This window comes from Nyctibius grandis, chromosome 11, assembly GCF_013368605.1.
Source record: "Nyctibius grandis isolate bNycGra1 chromosome 11, bNycGra1.pri, whole genome shotgun sequence".
In the NCBI taxonomy this organism is placed as follows: Eukaryota; Metazoa; Chordata; class Aves; order Nyctibiiformes; family Nyctibiidae; genus Nyctibius; species Nyctibius grandis.
Window position 1 is genome coordinate 13,948,348 of NC_090668.1, and position 20,739 is coordinate 13,969,086.

General features: G+C 38.6%; 1 protein-coding gene across 1 annotated transcript in view; it reads left to right on the top strand.

The window, feature by feature from the left end:
* The window catches only part of MYO5A (myosin VA), a 98,422-nt gene that overhangs the window by 69,297 nt on the left and 8,386 nt on the right, over positions 1-20,739 (top strand). The window contains exons 21-34 of the mRNA XM_068410860.1: positions 2,113-2,352; positions 2,879-3,127; positions 4,241-4,334; positions 5,055-5,203; positions 5,938-6,051; positions 8,215-8,358; positions 9,136-9,189; positions 9,899-10,126; positions 11,248-11,256; positions 12,949-13,049; positions 13,603-13,683; positions 15,613-15,811; positions 17,399-17,473; positions 19,429-19,522. Of these exons, the coding sequence (XP_068266961.1) occupies positions 2,113-2,352; positions 2,879-3,127; positions 4,241-4,334; positions 5,055-5,203; positions 5,938-6,051; positions 8,215-8,358; positions 9,136-9,189; positions 9,899-10,126; positions 11,248-11,256; positions 12,949-13,049; positions 13,603-13,683; positions 15,613-15,811; positions 17,399-17,473; positions 19,429-19,522 (1,831 nt within the window). The remainder of the gene's footprint in view (positions 1-2,112; positions 2,353-2,878; positions 3,128-4,240; positions 4,335-5,054; positions 5,204-5,937; positions 6,052-8,214; positions 8,359-9,135; positions 9,190-9,898; positions 10,127-11,247; positions 11,257-12,948; positions 13,050-13,602; positions 13,684-15,612; positions 15,812-17,398; positions 17,474-19,428; positions 19,523-20,739) is intronic.

Sequence of the window (20,739 nt, forward strand, 5' to 3'; positions counted from 1 at the left end):
AAGTTCTGTCAAGTGTACCTGTGGTGTGCTGTGTATATGTTGTCCTCCTAAGGTGGAATTTTATTAAAACTGAGATACAGGGATGGCCAGAGAGAGAAGCACAAGCTCTGCATGTCATGGGAAGGTAAACACGGTTATTCTGAAGTTCGTGATGATTGCAGATGAGTGAAACCGAAAGGTTGCGCGATGACAGCACACTTGGGCTGAGCCATGACTCTGGCAGTAACACACGGTACACGTGTTGTTCGTTAGGATTGTGAAAGGTACCTGTTGTTGTTGTCAGAAGAGAGGGCATGTATTGCAGTCACATGACTAACACAAGGAATTTAAAATGGTTGAATCATCTATCTTGCACATCCTGGGGAAAGCCGCTGCCCGAGACATTGTGATGTGCTTCTCAGCTTAACAAGGAGTTTAGTTCCTCCACAGCTTTTACATAAGCTTTCCTGGGAAATACCTGGTAAATTAAATAACTTTCCTGATACTCTCACCTTCCGTTGGAGTGACCTGTGTCCTCACTGGTTGCGTGGGTGTGAGAATTCACTGACAGATGAGGACCATCGCTGCACGATGGAGGTATTTTATGGGACTTGTTGCTTTCAAACTTGAGGTGAAAATGTTGTTGAAATCTAGTTGTATTTGAGCTGTTCAGGCACCCGTGGGTGACCTGAAGGACTATTCCAGAAAACGTGTATGAAGGAGGCAGGAATGCTAACTGCATGACATGCAGTCAGAAGGACTTTGGCTTTTGACCTTGCTGTGCTTTTGACAGAACCTGACAGATTTCCTTACCTCGGTGTGCTATTTAACCAAGTGCTGGTGTTTCAAGTCTCATTTTTTCTTCAGAAATAAATGCTAAGGGAGAAAGTTTGTGTATCTTATAATCTTGCCACTTTGCCAGTGAACCTTTTAAATTCATTGATCTGGAAATGCAATGCTTCTAACACAGTTCGTTTGCTAAGAAGTATAAAACAAAATTGTTGTTACCCTACTAGTTTGTCTTATCAGCTTTGTAGTAAATCAGTGTAAGAATGTGAACTGCATATGATCTTTAAACTATCAAGTCCAAGAAGTAACATAAAATCTTAAATAGTTTTGTTCTTTAGAATAAACTGTTTGATTTGCAGAAGCTTTATTAAGTGAACTGTAAAGTTCTCAGAGTCCTGGAAGCCTTGTGGGTTTGGGCAGACTCTCCGAGCATAGCTGTGGTCTGCTGGAATTCAGGTGCTCCAGACCTGGGGGATCTCTGATTGAATCAGTGAGTGAAGGATCCAAAAACAAGTAGTAGACTCTTCCTAGTGGAAATCTCTGGCTAACACACTGATGAAGGTTGCTGGCATTCTTGACATTTTTTTGTTAAAAATGACTTTTAAAAAATTATTATTAATTTTGTTTTACACATCGAAGCTATGGTTGAAATTTCTGCCATGAAATAAATTGGAATTACTACAATATAAAATTTCTGATTTAGAGTAAATGGAGATTTTTCTATGCTGGCGAGTCTAAGATATGTCAAAAAAGGAAAAAAAAAAAAAGGAAAACTGACTAGAACTTGTGGTTTGGTCAGCTAGACTGTGGCTGCTGTTTTTAACAGCTGCTACAATTTACTCTGGGTCCTAGTGTGTACTAGCTGCGCTGCATATCAAGTGCGGTAATTTTGAACTTTGTATTGATGAATCCTATGCAGCATATGTCAATGATTCTAAGATGTTTCAAGATAAAAGATGCAGTAAAAAAAAAAAAAAAGGATTGTATTTGTAATCTGGCCACCAGGTACCATGTATTTTTGTAATTAGCTTGGGTCTGACATCAACACAAAGGAATGCCTGGTTCTTCAGTGTGCCTCTGGTTCTTTCTTTCCATGTTTTTCCTTCTGGTTCCTTTTCATTTTATTCCCTGTCATCATCCTTATTCCTGTCTTCTTTTCCTTTTTTTTGTTTAAATTAATTCAAGATTCATTTCTTGTTACTCTTCACCAGAAGTTTCTCTTTTCAGGCTAAGGTGTCTCTGTGTGTACATCACCTTTACACCTCTCATTATGGAGTTGGTTTAACTGAGCAGGTGCAGTTTGCAACTCTAATACCCCTTGTGGTGTTTTATTCTTAACTGTAGATGCTTCGAGAGCACAAGTCTATTATTATTCAGAAACACGTAAGAGGCTGGCTGGCTCGAGTGCACTACCGTAGGACCTTGAAAGCAGTTGTTTACTTGCAATGCTGTTACCGGCGCATGATGGCCAAGAGGGAGCTAAAGAAACTGAAGATAGAGGCCCGGTCTGTAGAACGCTACAAGAAGCTTCACATTGGCTTGGAGAACAAGATCATGCAGCTGCAGCGAAAAATTGATGAGCAGGTAAAAGCTCCCTGACCTCAGGGAAAATATTTCGAAATCTTGTATTACCTTTCTCAGTAGCACTGTGGGCATTCACAGAAAAATGCACTGAATTTTCATGGTAAGGTATCAGTTCTGTTTTCTGCGGAAGAACATTGATAGAAGAGAAAGGGAGGCCACAGTAGAACTGGAGCAGTAAAGCATCCATTGGTGTCTCTCAGCAGCACTGAGAGAAAACATCTGGTCCCTTAATGTCAGTATTTCATTTGAAGCACATCAGTTGCTCTGTTTAAGGGGAAAGTGAGGTGATCATGTTTGATGCATGTGGGCTTCCTGTCTGATTTTAGTTTGGGATGTTAATGTGCAGGCTTAGAGACTGGACTGTTCTGTCACCTTGTTAAGCAATTCTGCGAAAACAGACTGAAACTTCTTGGAAATGGGGAAGCTGCTCTTTTGCTCCTGTGTCTGAGTATGTTCTGTAGGGAACTAGAAGGCTCCCTTAAACCAGAACTTCTCCAACAGCTTCTATGTGTTGTGTTTTGCAAAGAACAAAGAGTACAAATCTCTGCTGGAGAAGCTAAGCAACCTGGAGATCACGTACAGTACGGAGACAGAGAAGCTGCGGAGTGATGTGGAAAGGCTTCGGATGAGTGAGGAGGAGGCTAAGAATGCAACCAACCGTGTCCTCAGCCTTCAGGAGGAGATTGCCAAGCTCCGGAAGGAGCTGCACCAAACTCAGTCTGAGAAAAAGACCATTGAGGAATGGGCAGACAAATACAAAAGTGAAACCGAGCAGGCAAGTATGCAGTCTCAGATGCATGAGAACATTTACAGGGGCCTGGTGTCCACTCAGGTTTTGGCCAGGCTTAACTGCTTCAGTTGTCTGGCTGATACTTTTACAGTATTTTTAAGCAATGTTATACCTGTACAATCCTAAATAGGCTTGATACCTAAATAATTACACCTCTGATAGAAGAATGTACTAAATCTATATATTGTATGTAAATATATGTATTCAATCTATTCAGATGTTGATATTGAAAGTATTTGCAAATCCAAATACTTAAGTTTCCTCAGTCAGAGGTAGTGCATTCATAAAAAGAAATCATCTTACCAACCTAGAGAGTGTAATCACATAGGTATCAAAAATCTGTCCCATACGCAATATTCAAAAGTACCTGCTTATATCCTACCTGATTTAAACAATTAGCCTACTAAACACAGGTATGTGTGCACAGTCTAGTTCAACAGGTTTTGCATAACCCCTTATTTTTGCTTTAACCATGAACATATCAAACAGGTTGTTTTCTGTCGAGTACTTGCTGATAACGGTGCAAGTTTCGAATATTGGAAAACAGCCTCATTCCAACGTTATGTGATGCTGCAGTGCTAGGTTTCAAGATCAGATAAACATAAGGAAAAATATAAATTGATTAAGCAAAAGGAATGTGTAGTAACCGTAATCAGAGACAAACGAGTAACTGGCAAACCTGGGCACTGTTAAAGTGGCACAACTTTTGGGCAGAGGCAGGATGTTAGATTATGTTGTTACCCAATGCGACGGAATATAGAACAGAACTACCAAATTTGTTCCTATTTTAAGAATATTTCTATTTTAAGGAATAAATTACATCTTTGGAACTTTACTGAAAAATATGGCACACTGGAGTGGTTCAAGGCAGTTTTGGCATCTCATCAGAAACGGAGTGCAGAACATACTGGGGAATCTGCAGTGGGACATATTTAAGGCATGTCATTTGGGAAATGAAGATGTAACTTAGTTCACTGATTTCATTCTCTGAGAAAAAGTTTAAGTATTTGAAGTCTTACAACAAGGATGTAGTAGCTGTTAGAGCTACTGAGGAAAGATGAACTGCACTCTGAGTCAAATATTTTATTATCTCTGTAGCTGGTATCGGAGCTGAAAGAGCAGAACACGTTACTGAAAACAGAAAAGGAGGAGCTGAACCGCCGCATCCATGACCAGGCGAGGGAAATAACAGGTTGGCTCTGTTCTCTTCACTCCAGTTTTCTACTTTGTGTTGCCTTGTAAAGCAACACTCTACTGCATAGATTGGGCTAATTTGCCTTAGTTTGCATTCCTTTTTAGTTTAATGGTTTCATTTCTTTGTTTTAAGAACTCACATGCATCAGAATTATTTACTGTTTGTGTTTCCTTGAAGTCCTAAGGTTTTGGGGTGTTTTTGGTGAGGATGACTGTTACAAAGCATTTTACGTCTAAAAAGAAGGCTCTGATGTTTAATACAATTAATCTACTGCAGCTCTTCTGGCTGCTGTGACTACCTAGACAGCAGCCAGAAGAGTGTAACTCCAGATGCAAAGGCTGTGATGGGGGCAGCTGTGATGAGGAGGGTCAGTGTGCTTGAGGCGTACAGCATCTCACATTTTGCTTTTTACATAATGCAGCACTGGTCTAGCGCCCCTTCTTCCTCCCTCCTGGAATTGCTAATGCAAGGTATTAGCAGAATAACTGACTGACTGAGTGAATACTTCTGTTGTTACCACAATAATGCTTTGGTCCTTCATATGTTTGGCTTAATGTTTGCCTGCAGCAGCACAAATACCCCACACCAGCTTCAAACAGCAGACTGTTTCACCGTCTGTGTTCCTGGTGCAGACACGTGCCTGTACCTCCAGGATGGATGCGCTGCATGGTAGGTAGAACTGGAGTTTTCACTTTGGGTTCCTGTTCTCCTTTGCAGAGACGATGGAAAAGAAGCTAGTGGAGGAAACGAAACAGCTAGAGCTAGATCTGAATGACGAACGGTTACGGTACCAGAACCTGCTGAATGAGTTCAGCCGTTTAGAGGAGCGGTATGATGATCTCAAGGATGAAATGAACTTAATGGTGGTAAGTGGCTAAACATTAGAGAAATCAGAAGCTGTTCACAACTGTGTTTAGGCAGAATCTAGTGGTATGAGTTAGTAACTGATTCTCCTGTCAGCTATGTGGTGGTGACCTGTACCTGAAAAGAGAATTTGTCCTTTTAAATATTGATTAATTAGATTAAGTCAGCCAAAACAAGTACATTTAAAATTTGTAGGTTTTTTTTTTTTTAAATTTAATTGTATTTTTGTGTTTGTGAAGAATGCTAAATTTCTCCTGTGAATTTGCTGGTGGTATTGCACGTGCCGTCTACCCTTATTTTGCCCTGGTGTTATTCACATGTGCCAGCGCTGTTTGTACCGCATTCATCCAGTGTTAAATTTTAAGTAGTTCTAGGAATGTTTTATGTGGCAGGAAGAAAAAATGTTCCTCAATACAATGTCTGGGAAGTTAGATAATTGCTGCCTGTGCTTCCTGTAAACAGCGTTTTCTTTCCCACAAAATGCTACGTTGTTGCTTGATTCTGCTTTCTGCAGCAGTACTTGACGGTGTAGGATCTGACCTGTCTCCATAGATTTGATTGTGAACTACATCTCATAGACTTAGGTGACACGAGAAACCAGAATCAAAAATCTTTTCTTATAAATTTTGATAGCTGTGAAATAACACCAAATATTACAAGCTAAATTATAGGTTGTGAAGAGACAGTCACAGGGAAAAACATATAGTGGTATTGATTTGTTTCATTTGCACTCTAGAACATCCCCAAGCCTGGACACAAAAGAACGGATTCAACTCACAGTAGCAATGAATCTGAATATACTTTTAGCTCTGAGATCACAGAAGCAGAAGACTTACCAGTGAGGATGGAGGTAACGTTAAAAAAAGCCCCCAAATTTTCATTGGTCAATGGTTGAACTTATTCCCATCTCTTTTTTTCGTATTTGCTTGTGAACACCATATCCTTATATTGAGATATCTAATGCTTCAATCCAGCTTTTTCCATTTCCTTCTTGAAAAGAGCTCATTCTCCAGTTAGTTGGGTTCCTATGTAAAAAGACTGTGAAAGTATGCTTTGCATACTTCTGCATTACAGTAAACATAGACTAGATACTTTGCCATCCAATTGATTCTCATCTGTAAAACATTTGCTTGACAGTGTTTGTAAGCACAATCACTTTTTCAGCACAAAGTGGGAATTCAGAAAACCAGTGAGACTTCCTGAGAAGTCTGTATACTGTATGTTCAAGGACTGAAAGTGCTAACGTGGCTAGCCACATTCTTAGTAGCTACATGGAATGAGTTCCCTGTTAGGGGTGAGAACCTCACGTTGATTCATTTCTCCTCTCTTTCATAGAGACAAATACAACTCCGAGAATGTACTATCCTTTTGCATATGCAGTGATACAAATCTGAGGATATTTAAAAATTTTTAGAAAGACTACTCACTTGGTTCAGCTGATGAATAATAATAATGAATAATTTGTGGTGCAACTCCAAGCCATTCTTAGTATTTTCGAAGATAATTCCCCCTTTTTGCCCCTCCCAAAGAAGTGGGACTGCTAACACAGCAGAGAGCTGGCAGGTTGGTGGTCTGACTGTCCTTGGCAGTTTGCAGATGCAAAGCTTTTTCTGTGCATTCTAGAGATCTTAACTGTGAGCCATTGCACAGCTCACTCCATTTGCCCTCTGTCTAGGTTAGTTATCTCCACAGTTGCTTTTTGCAGGCTGTCATTGCTGTTTTTGAAAGCCTCCACAGAAAATTATTTTCTACTGTGGATGCAAATACCCCGACACGTTGATGCGGACACATATTCTACGCGGACTCTCATAATTTGGCTTCTCATTTACATTTTTCACCGTGCATAATTGTTTCAGAAAGATGCTCCTACCTTCATGGATAATCAGGAAAAGGACAGTGCAACTACATGTGATTGGATTTCACATACAGGCCAAATGTCATCTTTTCCTTTGGCTGATAGGCTTACTGAATTGCTGTTCTAGAGCCAGTTTTGGTTTTTAGGATATATGAAAAAAATTAACTCACACAAGAGCGTGAATAAATGCAGCACTGAGAAGATTAGATCTCTATTTGTTTAACCTCTTAAGATTTCAAACTCCAGTTTGACTCTAGACTAACAATCTAGATCAATGATACAAAACCACATTAAAAAATAGGGTCCATCTCAATATGAACCAGTAAAACCAGAAAAGTCAAAGACTGTTTTCTTTTTCCTGAGCTGTTGGTGTGGTTTATGACTCATCCTCTCAATAGTAAAAGGAGATGAAGTGGAAATGGCTGTGCTTGCTTGTCTGCTACAGTCATTAATATTAATTTTCTAGTTCCTTTTCTAGGCTATGAAATTTTATGGTGCACTTCATAGTAAATGCTTTGATCTTCTTGCTACATAAAGTACAAAATGGCTTATGGACAATTTCTGATGCACAAATGCTGACCTTGCCCAGAAAATAGTGAGAAAGCTAGTGGATTAGGCCCACAACAGGCTGTGTAATTGGAATAATAAAAGGAAAAAGGCATAAAATATGTCTTCTGGTACCTATTTATGTCACGTCGCACTAAATTAACCTGTAAATCTACAATCAGCAGAGAGATTTCTCTGTAGCTGAAGAACTTACTGCAGAAATAATTTAAAACTAAAAAAAAAAGAAGTCTCTCTTTACAGTTGTTTCCAGGTGAGTCTAACCACAGACTTTTTTTTCTCCTTTCCCCCTCCAAACAAGTAAGAATAAAAGGTATGCTTAATTATAGACCTCCTGTCTGCTAGATAGTCTCTAGTGCTTTCTTTTGCTAGGCTTTAGGCTTAGATACGTTTTATACTAGTAGATCCTTTTTTAAAACAGCGTTTGACAGCTGATGAAATATTTTAGATGCCAATAGTCAGCTCTCAGAACCAAGTAACATTTCTGTGTTCCCCTCTTTCCCCAGTCTGTTTCCTGTCTTTACTCACCGTAGTGCTTCCTTGTGATGTAGAAGGGGAATACTTCTTGACTTCCTTCTGTTCTTTCTAAAGCAGGAACCAAGTGAGAAAAAGGCACCATTGGATATGTCTCTGTTCCTCAAGCTGCAGAAACGGGTTACGGAGCTGGAGCAAGAAAAGCAATCCCTGCAGGATGAACTGGACAGAAAGGAAGAACAGGCTCTCCGTGCTAAAGCTAAGGTGGACTCCGTCTAGCTGATCAAATGCTGATGCCAGAGTATCTCTTCTTGTGAAATAGTAGCTGTGTGAATGCTGACTGGCTTGTACTAAATCTTTATCTTCCTCCAGTCCTTGCTTTATTTAGCGACAAGTTTTATGCCTGGTGCTTAGTACTAGGGATTGGTTATTTAGTTTTCCAAGGTCCTTGAGATCCTCTGATGGAAGTCAACAGGAACACAGAGGGCTTGGGACTTCGCTTAACAAAAAGGTCTGTTTTTATTAAGGAACAGAAATATAGAAATTCTACTTAAATGATGGGGAGAATGACTAATGGTTCATTTTAGGCAGAATAAGAAGTGTTTCAACCAGGATGCAGAGCCAAAGCACTGGGATTAGACATGTTTAGCAGATTTTATTTGAAATTCTCCTCTGATTTGGTCTCCTTAAGTACTTACAAAAATATGAAACCAGTTCTTGCAATTGTTTCTTATTACTCTGTCACCAGTGAATTTCTTGAGCATCCTGGCATTCATCCTGCTCTGTTTCGTTACCAGTGACAGTACTGTGATTTGTACATGATTTTATTTATACTAACCAATTATGTGTCATAAATTCATAAGTAAATGAAAGCAGACAATGGCAATATTCAAACTAGAGCACTCAGCAGTACCAGAATGAGTGTTTTCCAGTTTTATAGGAAAATAATTCCAGCTCCCTTTCCTTTTCCTGCCTCAACTAAATTAAAGAATAGAAAGGATTGGATTTTTATTTTTCACACTTGTCTGTATTCTTTCATAGGAGGAGGAAAGGCCTCCAATAAGAGGTGCAGAGTTGGAGTACGAGTCGCTCAAGGTAATTCTAAAAAGGAGGTTTCTGTTATTTTACAGTGAGAATGTTGCCACCAATTGTACGTGCTGGCATAGAAAATTACATCAGCCCTCCTGTTTCAGAATATTAGCTGGAGAAACTAGAACAAAAATTCCCCAGGAATTCTTTTATTGTAGGATTGTCCTTTTTGAGGTGTAGAATAAGTGGCTGGGGCTGCAAAACAAAAAGATCCTCTAAAACAAGGGGAGTTCTCTGTTGAAACACTTAGTACAGCTTGCAAGTTAATTTGAGCAAAAATGCAGTGATAAATGTAGCCTTCTTCTCCAAACACATTATTTAAATTAATGCAGACCTTAGGCCACTAAAACTAAAAATACTTCCTAATATCACTGAATGATACAGAATCTTCTTAGCCTGCTGACCGGTATTTGTTGTGAAGTTTTGTGGGTTTTGGTTTTTTTTTTTTGTTAAAGGGAGAATAAGAGGAGAAAAAGATTGGTAATTTTTTTTCCCATCAAATCTGTGTGATTTGTGTATATGTATTCTGATTTTGCACTTCAGACAAAAGGTTAGCCCCATTAGTGAAATCCTCCCAGGCACTATTCACTGTAGTCAAGAGGCCAGGGATATGGGAGAGATTGATTGATCTGTTGCGGGTACTCATCATTTTGACCTGTGGGTTATAGGCATGTTGGAATGCTGCTGGTGACGGAATTGTCCCTATTTCTTGCAGCGTCAAGAACTTGAATCTGAGAATAAAAAACTGAAGAATGAGTTGAATGAGCTGCAGAAGGCCCTCACAGAAACGCGATCTCCAGAGGTAACTGCTCCTGGGGCCCCTGCATATAGAGTCCTCCTGGATCAGCTGACTTCAGTAAGTGAAGAGCTTGAAGTACGCAAGGAAGAAGTCCTCATCCTGAGGTCTCAGCTTGTTAGCCAGAAAGAGGCTATTCAACCCAAGGTAAGTAATAGTCAGCAGATGCACTGTGTAGTAAAGTTACATTGCATCACTGATGTGCTTTATGTAATTTAACAATGTACTTGAAAAGGCAGAATAAAATGGTCTAGGTTTGAAAGCCTTTCTAAGTGTGATCCATTGTTAGTGCACAAATTGCAGCAGTCCCAATTGGGAGATCCTATTAATAAACCAATTTTGGGTTTGTCTACCAGCATTCATGTAAAGATACAATACTGATCACACTAGGCTGGCAGGTACCAATGGTCTGGCCAGGATCTCCCCAGACTCCTTTAACAATACAGAAACAATTCTCATTTGAAGCAGTATCATTTCTCTAATGAGTATATAGTTTGACTGGAAAATTTATAATAGTTCTCAGGAGTTCTTTTTAATTAATAGTTCAGTAGGAGGTACGAGGAACAATTTCTTCTAAATCTATGTGAGGTCATAGATGCTTGCAAATAAATAACATTTCATAACGATGACCTATGAAGATATGTAAATTCCATATTATCGCTTGATAGGTGCTATGTGGTTTTGTTGAGAACGGTAGATTACAACCACTGAAATGCACATCTTCTAAAAAGCTCTAATTCTGGTGAGATAATTAGGGAAGTAATAGCTTTGAAAATAAGTGTTTTTCAATCTGAAAAGGTAACATGTAAATCTAGGAACTAGTAATTCCCATTGAACTGAGCTATCTAGTGTTTCATAACCGCAGCAAGGAATGAACAGATATGTCATCTTTCCTTTGCTGCTGCAAAGTTATGTTTACATTTGTCCTAAATAAGTTGAAAGTCTGTGGTGCCTGAAGGTGTACGTATCTTGTTTTAAATGATTAATTATAAAGAAAACAAAACTAGCTTTCTACAATATTTAGAACATTGTAAATAAATACATGAATAGTAAATCCTTGAATAACTTACTCTCAGCAATAGTGGAATACAAGTATTGTTTTTACAGCAGTTATGAGTATAAGGGAAATACGAAGGTGACCTGTGGGATGGCTAACAGCCAGTTTGCAGATAGCTTCTGCCTGTTACGTTGGACAGCTGCAGCACAGAGATTTTTTTATTTTTAATGATTTGTTTTTCTTCTTTCTTGCCTTCCAATTTGATTGCCAGGAGGATAAGGTACACGTTTTATTCTACAGTTATAAATCAGAACTCTTAAATGCTAAACAAACCTCAGCAATACTTGAGCTGTCATTTCCCTGCCTCTCATAAGTAACCTACATGTATTTGAAGTTGTTCTTGCGCTTTACTTTGCTGTTATTGAAAAACTCTTCTCATTATCCTATGCCCCCCGCATCCTCATCTTCCTGCTCCATGCAAAGCAAAAAGTTACTTCAAAACTTCAAAAGCAGATTTAACAATTTTGAACTGTTGGTTTATGGTAACCTTAACATGAAAGGAAAGATTCAGAAATTGGTCTAGTCAGCTCAATCAATGTGTCTTGCAGAGTGTGTTAGCAGAGTAAGAGCAGCACTCTGATCCAGGAATCAGATCTCTGTTAACTTGCAAAATCCATAAATTTCACAGAAAAAAGTCTGGTATGAAGAACTACCTTACTTTATAGTGTTTGTTATCCTCATCATACAGCAAACATCGAGGACTCGTGTTGTGATCTCTAAATACTAGATAGGATTTGCTGAATGTTTGATTAGAAAATATAGTTGGACACATAGTATTTAAGAGTATAAGAAACTGAACTGACTCTAAATGAAGGCTGTTAATTCAAATAGTACAACTACAGCAGGCAGGGTATTCTTGGAGATATAAAAGTAATTAGCATTTCTTTCCATCAGCACAAAAATAATAAATGTGGTCAGACTGCTGAAGCTTGATAGAATGGCAGGTGAGATACAGCAGTTTTACTGTGTAATAAAATAATAGTAGAAAAATCACAAAGCTCACATAAGGATGTTGGGAATAAATCTTTGAGGAGCTTATATATTTTACTGGTTTTCGTATTAGATAACACGAATCGTACCAGGCATAGAGACCTAGGCTGCAAAATTTATGTCCACAAAGATGTTATTGTAAATACTTTGCAAAATTCTACTCCGGAAAATAGCATTTGATTGTTTTGAAAGTCAAAAAGAAAAGTCAGAATTCCATCTCTTATGTTCATTAGAGTCCTGTGGTTCCACTGTAATTATCCGCAGCAGTGACTCAGATCAGACTGGCCGAGGTGACTGTAAACATCTGTTAAATATTTCAAGTTTTATTTGAAGAAAAGTTGTATTTGAAGAAAAAGCAAAAGCGCCATAGGAAACATGCAAAACTGAAACAAAATAGTATTATGATGATATCTAACTTAAAAAATCTCAAGCCCTTGTAAATTATTTCCTGCTTTGCCAAACTACTTAAAATATATGAAGTGAGGAATGGACCTTATTTATGAGATTTGCGAGACTACATGTAATGCTGTGTTTAACAAATATTAATAGAATTAAACTTGCAAAATAATGCTTCTTCAGTTTCAGTATTAGCAGCTGTTCCTGGTAATTTGAAATTAAATGCAAATTCATCATTTCATGAAATTTATTTTGTTCTATTTACATGATGAACAAATGAAAAGAGTTTAACATATGTACCTGCTTATTAGATATACTGATATTTGACCATGTTGCATGCTTTCGTTTTAAAAATACACCAAATGGACATAGAAATTATGGGCCAACCTCCTGCTCAGGTATCCCCACTGATTTTAATGTGGCTACTCAAGGATTAGTGTTTCACATGGGTAAAGTGATGAAAACATGGATTCAAAGAACAATTATGTTGTTAAATTTACTCTGGAAATCATCATTCTTTTTCCAGAATACCATGACAGATTCTACAATCCTCTTGGAGGATGTACAAAAGATGAAAGACAAAGGAGAAATAGCACAGGCGTATATTGGACTGAAGGAAACAAACAGGTACAAGTTCTCTTTCTTTAATCTACAATCAGTTGGGGTCTGCTGTGACACACTGCGTATATCACATTCAGTAAGTTGCATCCATGTAAGTCTAGATACTTAGAGAACACCTGTAGCTGGGTTTATAATTTGATTTGATTAGTAAAATTGCTGTATGCAATATTTGAAAGGATTAGGAAACAATGAGGAAATGCAAAATCAAGCTTCCTGGATTTACATAGTCTTAGCCTTTAATTGCTACATTGCTCAAACTGGGTGCCATTCCCCATGCTCGTTATTTACCTTTTGTCCAGTAGTTGTCACAATAGTCTGTCATAATACATTTATTGTAACAGCATGAAATGCTGGAACCAGTTGGGCTAACACCGAGAACTGAATTTCGTCATTAAGGAGAAATACGTATAAACAAGAGAAGTAATTTGTGAAGTTGTTTTAGAGCATTGTTTGTTTCTCTTTTATAGTAACTGTAATTTAGTGTGTAACATCCTTGACATGTCATCTCATCACCATCACGTATCTCTCTTGTATTTTTTTTAAACACTTTTCTTGAAAGGCAATCTCCCCAGGACTATCATATGCTGAATGAGGATGGAGAACTTTGGCTGGTTTATGAAGGGTTAAAACAAGCCAACAGGTTACCAGACTTCTCAGATTGGTTTTTTTTTCTTCATTTGCATCTTCTCTTCTAGCTAACTGTGCCCCTTGCTATGGGTTTGCTTTATCTACAGTATTTCTATTGCTTTAACAGTTAGAAAAAATATTCATCACAAATTAAAGAGTTTCCTCAAACTTAGACCCCAAACCTTTCTATTTGTCAACTTATATCATTTAAAAAGTTAAGATGGTGGCAACAACAGCTAATACATAATTCATAAGAATACTTGCACAAAAATAGACAGTAAAATACCAGAAGCTCCACAACTGGAAAATATTTGTATCTGTGTATTATTTGTCTGCCTTTTTGTTGGATATCAAAAATAATGTCACTGACAGTTTTTCAGCCTAAAGAAGTACAATCATTTTAGTAATTATAAAACTATTGTTTGAATGGCTTCAGCGTACTTTTAACTTTCACATAGTTGTGGGTCTTACTCTCCTTGTTGCGACAAGTTCAGTAAATTGAACATTCTTTTCCCACATCTCTCTGTGCCAGATTCAAAATGTAAGACACAAAATAACCAACGAACAGAAGCAATCTGTAGTTCATCGTGGCGCCGTTCAAGCCTCAGGGCAATCACTGCAGTCTCTGCAAGGACTGCATGCTGCTCATGGAATGGGCGAGACTCGCCTCGTTAGGAAATGCCGTTCTGGCCCTGTGTGCACGGCTGGGCCCCGTATCCGTACACGTGTCCCAAACTTCCAAAATGGTTCCTAGTCCTGCACTGGCAACTAATTCAATAGATCAGGAGTGCTGATCTTTGATGTACAGGTTTGGTAGCAGTAACAACAGAAGGAGGTATTTTGCAATGAATGCTACTAACCCAAGTCTTTCCTTTTCTTGTGCTAACAAACTCTACACCTAACATTGTTCTGTAAACCTGCGAAGATCTAGCTTAGAGCAAGTGTTCTGCAGAGCAGGGTACGAGTGTTTGCTCTGTGCCACTCATTTCTTGTCCTAGCACTGTAGAGACAAGAAGCTTTATATTAAATGGCAGAGCAGTGCAGGTAAATGACTATTTGCCCTTGCGTGCTTGATCAGTCTAGTTACTAATAAATGTGCCTGCCTTATGCATATTTAAACCCTGAAAGATTGTCTAATTGAACACTAGCAGTCAGTAGTAATGTTGTTTCCTGTGTGTGCGTATGTACGAGATGATGAGTCAGAGCACTTGGACAGTGCCTTGCACACAGGAGTAGATCCCCACAGCACTGCTCGGGAGGAGGCTGGTATGTGTTATCCCCATTTTACATGAGAAGAATTTGAGACATGAAGTACCCAAGGGGAAAGAGCGAGTCAGTGGTGAGGATAAAATATTTCTCCCAGATCCCAGTCCTGAGTTTGGTTGTGTTGTTAACCTTTCCTGCACTAATGACAGCCCTCTGCAAAATGTTGGTTTTAATGTAAAAATAAAGATTATTTATGTGCATTTGCAATTAAATGTTTTCTGACTGAACAGAGTTAATGATAAAAAGATTTTCCTGTGTTAATACCAGGGTTCTAGCTTAAGCGAACACGGTGTCTTCTTCACCTTACACAGTCTGTTTGATTTGGTTAGAGGTAAAACCTCTTTGAAGCCCCCTTAAAAGCAGTGACAATCTGTGAAGACTTAGCAATACATTTATTGCCACATGTTCTCAGTGGCACCACACACAGTATGTGTTCAGTCACAAAGGAAATGCAAAGCAGTGTCACAATTAGTGTCCGTCCACTTTTTGATCATGCAAGCTTAATTTAATTAGAAGGCATACTGAAGGGTTTAAAGAGTACTCTGCCCTTTTCATTTTCCTTTGCAAGCCATGGCTAATTGTTCCTGAGCAGCAGCTAAAGCTTTACACTCCCTCTGAGAATTTGGGCTGTAGCTTTCTAAGTGTATTCACACAACTTGTTGCTCAACTTCTTCAGGCTGCTGGAGTCTCAGCTTCAGTCGCAGAAGAAGAGCCACGAGAATGAACTGGAATCACTGCGAGGTGAGATCCAAAGTCTGAAGGAAGAAAACAATCGCCAGCAGCAGCTCCTAGCACAGAATCTGCAGCTGCCTCCAGAGGCCCGCATTGAAGCCAGTCTGCAGCACGAGATCACCCGGCTGACGAATGAGAACTTGGTAAGGGAAATGATGCTGCAGGAGCAGAATAGGCGGCTTACGGACTTGCTGCGCCCGTAAGTCCTTACAGTTCTCAGATGGCAACCTCCTGCAAAAAATTGCGTGAGTGCGGTATTTTTTTTGTAGGTAAGCTGATGGGGGAAGAGAGTCTTATGATTGCTGATGGAGTAATAATATTCCAGGGAATTTGTTTGAAGCTTGTGGCATGGAGAAAGCTTGTGGATCCCAGCTTTCAACTGATGAGTTTAATCATCACTAAACAGAATGATTGATATCCAGGGAACTCATAAAAATATTAGTGCCAAGTAGTGGTGTTTCCTCTGTAATATATTTGTTTGTTTATTTTCTTGAAAAACTCTGATGTAGTTCTGCAATTATTTAATGTCACTTTTCTTCCCATTTCCCTTCTCGCTGCCTGAAGCTACACAAATAATCCACAGTGTTATGAGTTCTGGCTATTCAGTGTGTTTTGAAGAAAGAAATAGTTTCAGAAAAAGAGACTTGGTTAGAAGGCGCTTAGCTAGTAATAGATCTTCCTTGTTCACTGCACAACAGTTTTGTATGAAGGAAAGATGGGGTGAAACTCCTTACCTTCCCCTGCAAAGGAGTATGTTCATCATGTGCAGGCTAGTTCATTTCTGGGGAAATTTTACAAAGAGGCCTGTGTTGGAATATCATTGACTTAGCGCTATTTATTGGTAAAGGGAACCATGCGACTTCATGAAGAGCAGTCTAGCTCTGAGTGTCATTGCTTCCTCTACACAAGCCAAGGTGTAGTCTTTCCTGCTTATGTATGTTACAGAAGTTATCATTGTTGGGCTCTTGTCTTAGTACCAAAGGTTTTGAGGAAAGCATCAGATAATTCAGCTAATAGATGTTGGAAAACAGCAATAGATGTTGAAAGTATATTACGTTTGCCTCAGCAGCAGCTGTCTCACTGGCAAAGGTAAATGGCGAATGTTTCTGTCACTGACAGCTCCCTCCTGCTGCTTAGTCATGTGTTATGATTTTTAGCCTATTTTGTCCCCCAAAATACCTACTCATCACATTCTGTGTTCCCAAGACAACACACAGTCATGTAATTACATCTGAGAGGAGTCCTCTTTATTTTCAAATACAGTGAATGCAATTTTACTTGTTAAATATAGACTCATTCCTTAGTATTTCACTTCTTATGTTTGAGTATTGCAAGTCCACTCCAAGTCAGGTATGTGCTTCTTTTCCACTCCTAGCCCTAGAGTGGAAATAATTTACAGGCTTTCCAGATGGGATATTAGAATTGCAGTATTCACTGCAATCCCATCTTGATTAGCATAAGAAAATGACCTGTCTAGGCTCTCACAAAGGTTATATTCCAGACTTTCGCAGCATTAGTACTGCCCATTTTTAAAAGATCGGACTGTTCAACTCATCTACATCAGCTTCTCTGTGGGAGAGGCTGGCGTGAACACCACAACTAAGGACTACATTACCTAAAAATTAGAGATTCTTGATCTTATTTTAATCTGATTTAATTTATATAGTGCTTACTGAAGTATCAGTGTCTCAAAGGGAGAGGGAAAACCAATCCTGTACCTATTTTTACAGTTTTATGAGGAGTTGTATGCAGATGATCCCAAGAAGTATCAATCGTACCGGATTTCACTTTACAAACGGATGATTGTATGTAGATCACGTGAATCCTCTTTCTCTGTTGTCTCGTTCGCTATTTCTGGAGCACTAATTGAAAAGCAGGCTGCCTCCCTTTCCCCCTTTCAAAGGAAATCCCCTGCAGAGAGCTTCACGATGCCAATTACTTCCCTCACTGCTTTTTTTGTTAGTCTTAGTGTCCTCTGTGTAATCTGTGTCTCTTTTTGATGCACAGTTTTGTTACTAATACAAGTCTCTTGCACTATGAGCAAAGCAGTTTCTTTTTGAATACTACTTAATACTGCCCTGAAAAAGAGGTACATGATGCAAAACTTGCTCAATTTTCAGAACCACTCTTTGCTTTAAAACTTTGATACATTTAAATTCAGTTCAGCAAAATAGAGGCCTGTTAATACAGATCCTTATCAAGGTGAATAATACCTGCAGTCCAGTCATAGCCTGAATTTTTTCATAGATCTCTTTACAGTGCTGACATCTAGAATGAATAAATCTATCAGAATCAAAATACATAACCTTTTAATATTTTTCAAAAATGCAAAATATGAAGGGTAAAATTTGAACTAATATTTCCTTAAAAATTAAAAATAACAAATTGAGATAGCACCATACATAAGCTTGAAAGAATATAATTTGTGAGATTCTGAATCTTCATGAGATGTGAAATCTGTTCGATTTGTTTAGAGGAGCCATAGAAGGAACTTTATTCCTCCTCACATATTTGTTGTTCAGAAATCATATCCCTTCACTGATACATTCAAAACAGTCTGTTGGACTTACATGTACTTTTTTTTATTAATTGTAGGAGAAATTGTTATATTTGGCAATAAGTATATTGTGTTATTAACAGGATTTCTGTTGTAAAATTGAACACTGCTTTGAATGTGAAGCATGGCCTTGATTCTGTTCTTTCAACAGGCGTAATTATCTTACTGCTCAAGTGTATTATATTAGCTTGTAAAGTCTTTGCTACTTGATTAAGAGCAATTTTGTGTTAATTCTAAGTTGTTGCAAATACTGCACTAATACTTTTCAATACTTTAGGGGAGGTGTAGTTTCCCAGATGATGCTTATGGTGCAAGGAGCTCACGGTCCCTTATTTTCTTACCAGCGCCATGAAGAATCACGCTTACGAAAGAGCGTTTTTCTTTTAAGCTGCTTTCAAACCCTTAACCTGGAATGGCTTTCAGGTTTTTTGAGCTTGAAGTTTTGCTTCCTTTAGAAAGACTTCCCCTTTTTTGATTAGATGATTATTTTATGAATGCACTACCATAGGTCACAGCATTATTCAAAGATAGATTTCTGGGGAGTGCTCCTTTGAAAGAAAAATACAGCTTTATTGCAAGAGTAGGACTTTTAGGTGCTAGGTGTTGGTCAGGTACAGAATGAAAAGATGTAAGACCCCAGTTTCAGTCTAAGGAAATGTGATGACAGCAAGCAATAGGGAAATGGCAGAGCATCACAAGAGAAGTCGTATGTTTGGATGTTTGATTTTGGTAAGTTTGAGTGCAAGTTATGGTCTTTCTGCAGATCTCTCTTTTATTGTCTTATAAAATGGATGGGTCTGAATAACGAGCCAGTCCTGAAGGCATGAATAAATGATGCAGAAATACAGGCTAGCTGTTGAATAATAAAGAAAATTATTTCCGTGAGGCATTTGGAAGGGCAGGGAGGAAGCATTAGGGAGATGTGTTTGCAGCAAAATGTCTTCTGCCGTAAGAACTGACCTAGTTCTGAGTGTCTGCAGAATATACCTGCCTAAGAGCTTTGCCTTTGTCATGCTGCACATAATATTTGCGATACTTGGCTTGTGTTATAGGCAGCGTACCAGCTTGCAAACCTCAGCCAGAGGATGGCACCACTGTTCAGCTTTCCTCACTGCCTTGTAATTCTAACAGCACTGATTTTTGTCTCTGTCACGTTGTGGGTTTTTTCTCGTATCTTAATCTTTCTCTCATTTTAATTTACAGGATTTAATGGAGCAGCTTGAAAAGCAAGACAAAACTGTTCGCAAGTTAAAGAAACAGTTGAAAGTATTTGCTAAGAAGATCGGTGAACTTGAAGGTACTTTTATAATTTGCGAGAAAGAGAAAGATTTTGGTTTACTTTTTGTGATCCCATTGCCATCAGCCTTAGTCGTCGGGTGGGCATGAGGTCTTCAGTAGCATTAGCCTCTTGTTAATTGATTCCAGAAACAGAGGTACGCTCAGAGCTCTGTGAGTTCCTTTATAAACCTTCAGAAGATTTGTCATATTTTGAAGTGATGAGTAAAGGAGATTGATGTTTCTCTGAAGGCAGAAACCATTTGAACATAAAGGAATGTCACCTGGGCTGTTTGTGTACTCAAAGATAGTATCTGGTTTTGTTAAGAAAAAAGCAATACTAAATATGAACCAGGCAGAAATAATTTCCCCAGTTTTCCTTTGTGAGTTTCCATATCACTGGAGCCAAAAATGCTGAGACTGTCTTTCTTTGCTTGAGGTTTCCTTTCAGAGCTGCTGGCCAGACTTGAATATGAGAATGCTGAGATATGGACTAAGCTAATTTTATTTTTATGAGCGTTAGAGTGAGTTCCCTTAGGATCTTAGGACTGAGAGCTTCTTGTATCTCTGCATAAGTAAAGTTATTTTAATTGCTAAAAGCAATTAATAATGTTATAAAGTTGAAGTATGAATTTGTTTTTAAATAATCCTAGTCCTAACCTTTCAGAAGCTTTCTATGGTCATCTGCTTTTTCCAGAAATACGCTTACTGCCTAATGAGTTGTTTTATTGAGTGCTAAGATTGAAATCAGTGACTGTGTAGTTTTCAGTGTTTGAAAAGAACAGTGATACCAAGTTAAACCTGGGTTAACAGGAGTGTATTATCCTTTAGTTAGTGGCAGCTCTCCTTGAGCTCCAGTTTGGATTTCTGCATTTTCTATCCTAGTGGACAGGTGCACACATTTAGCACGCTTACAGGATGTGCAGCAGCTTGTAACTGCATGCAGCTAGGAAGGCTGTGAGAAGAGGATGTAGCTTTCATGAGATAAAACCAAGTTCTGCTTTTCAAAAACAAGCATGCAACCTAATCAGGTGGAATGTAGGTGTTAAATGTGATACCGTGAGGCACTGTGTGCAAGAAGGTGGATATTTCATGCATCCTTTTGTAAGGTTACTCAAACTAAGTTTGTTTTTAAAAAGTCTTTCAATATTGTTTCGTTACTACTGTGGACAAGATCACAGTAGTATTTCATATGCTACATACACAGTAGTATTCATTCCCACTCAATACGGAGTGGGA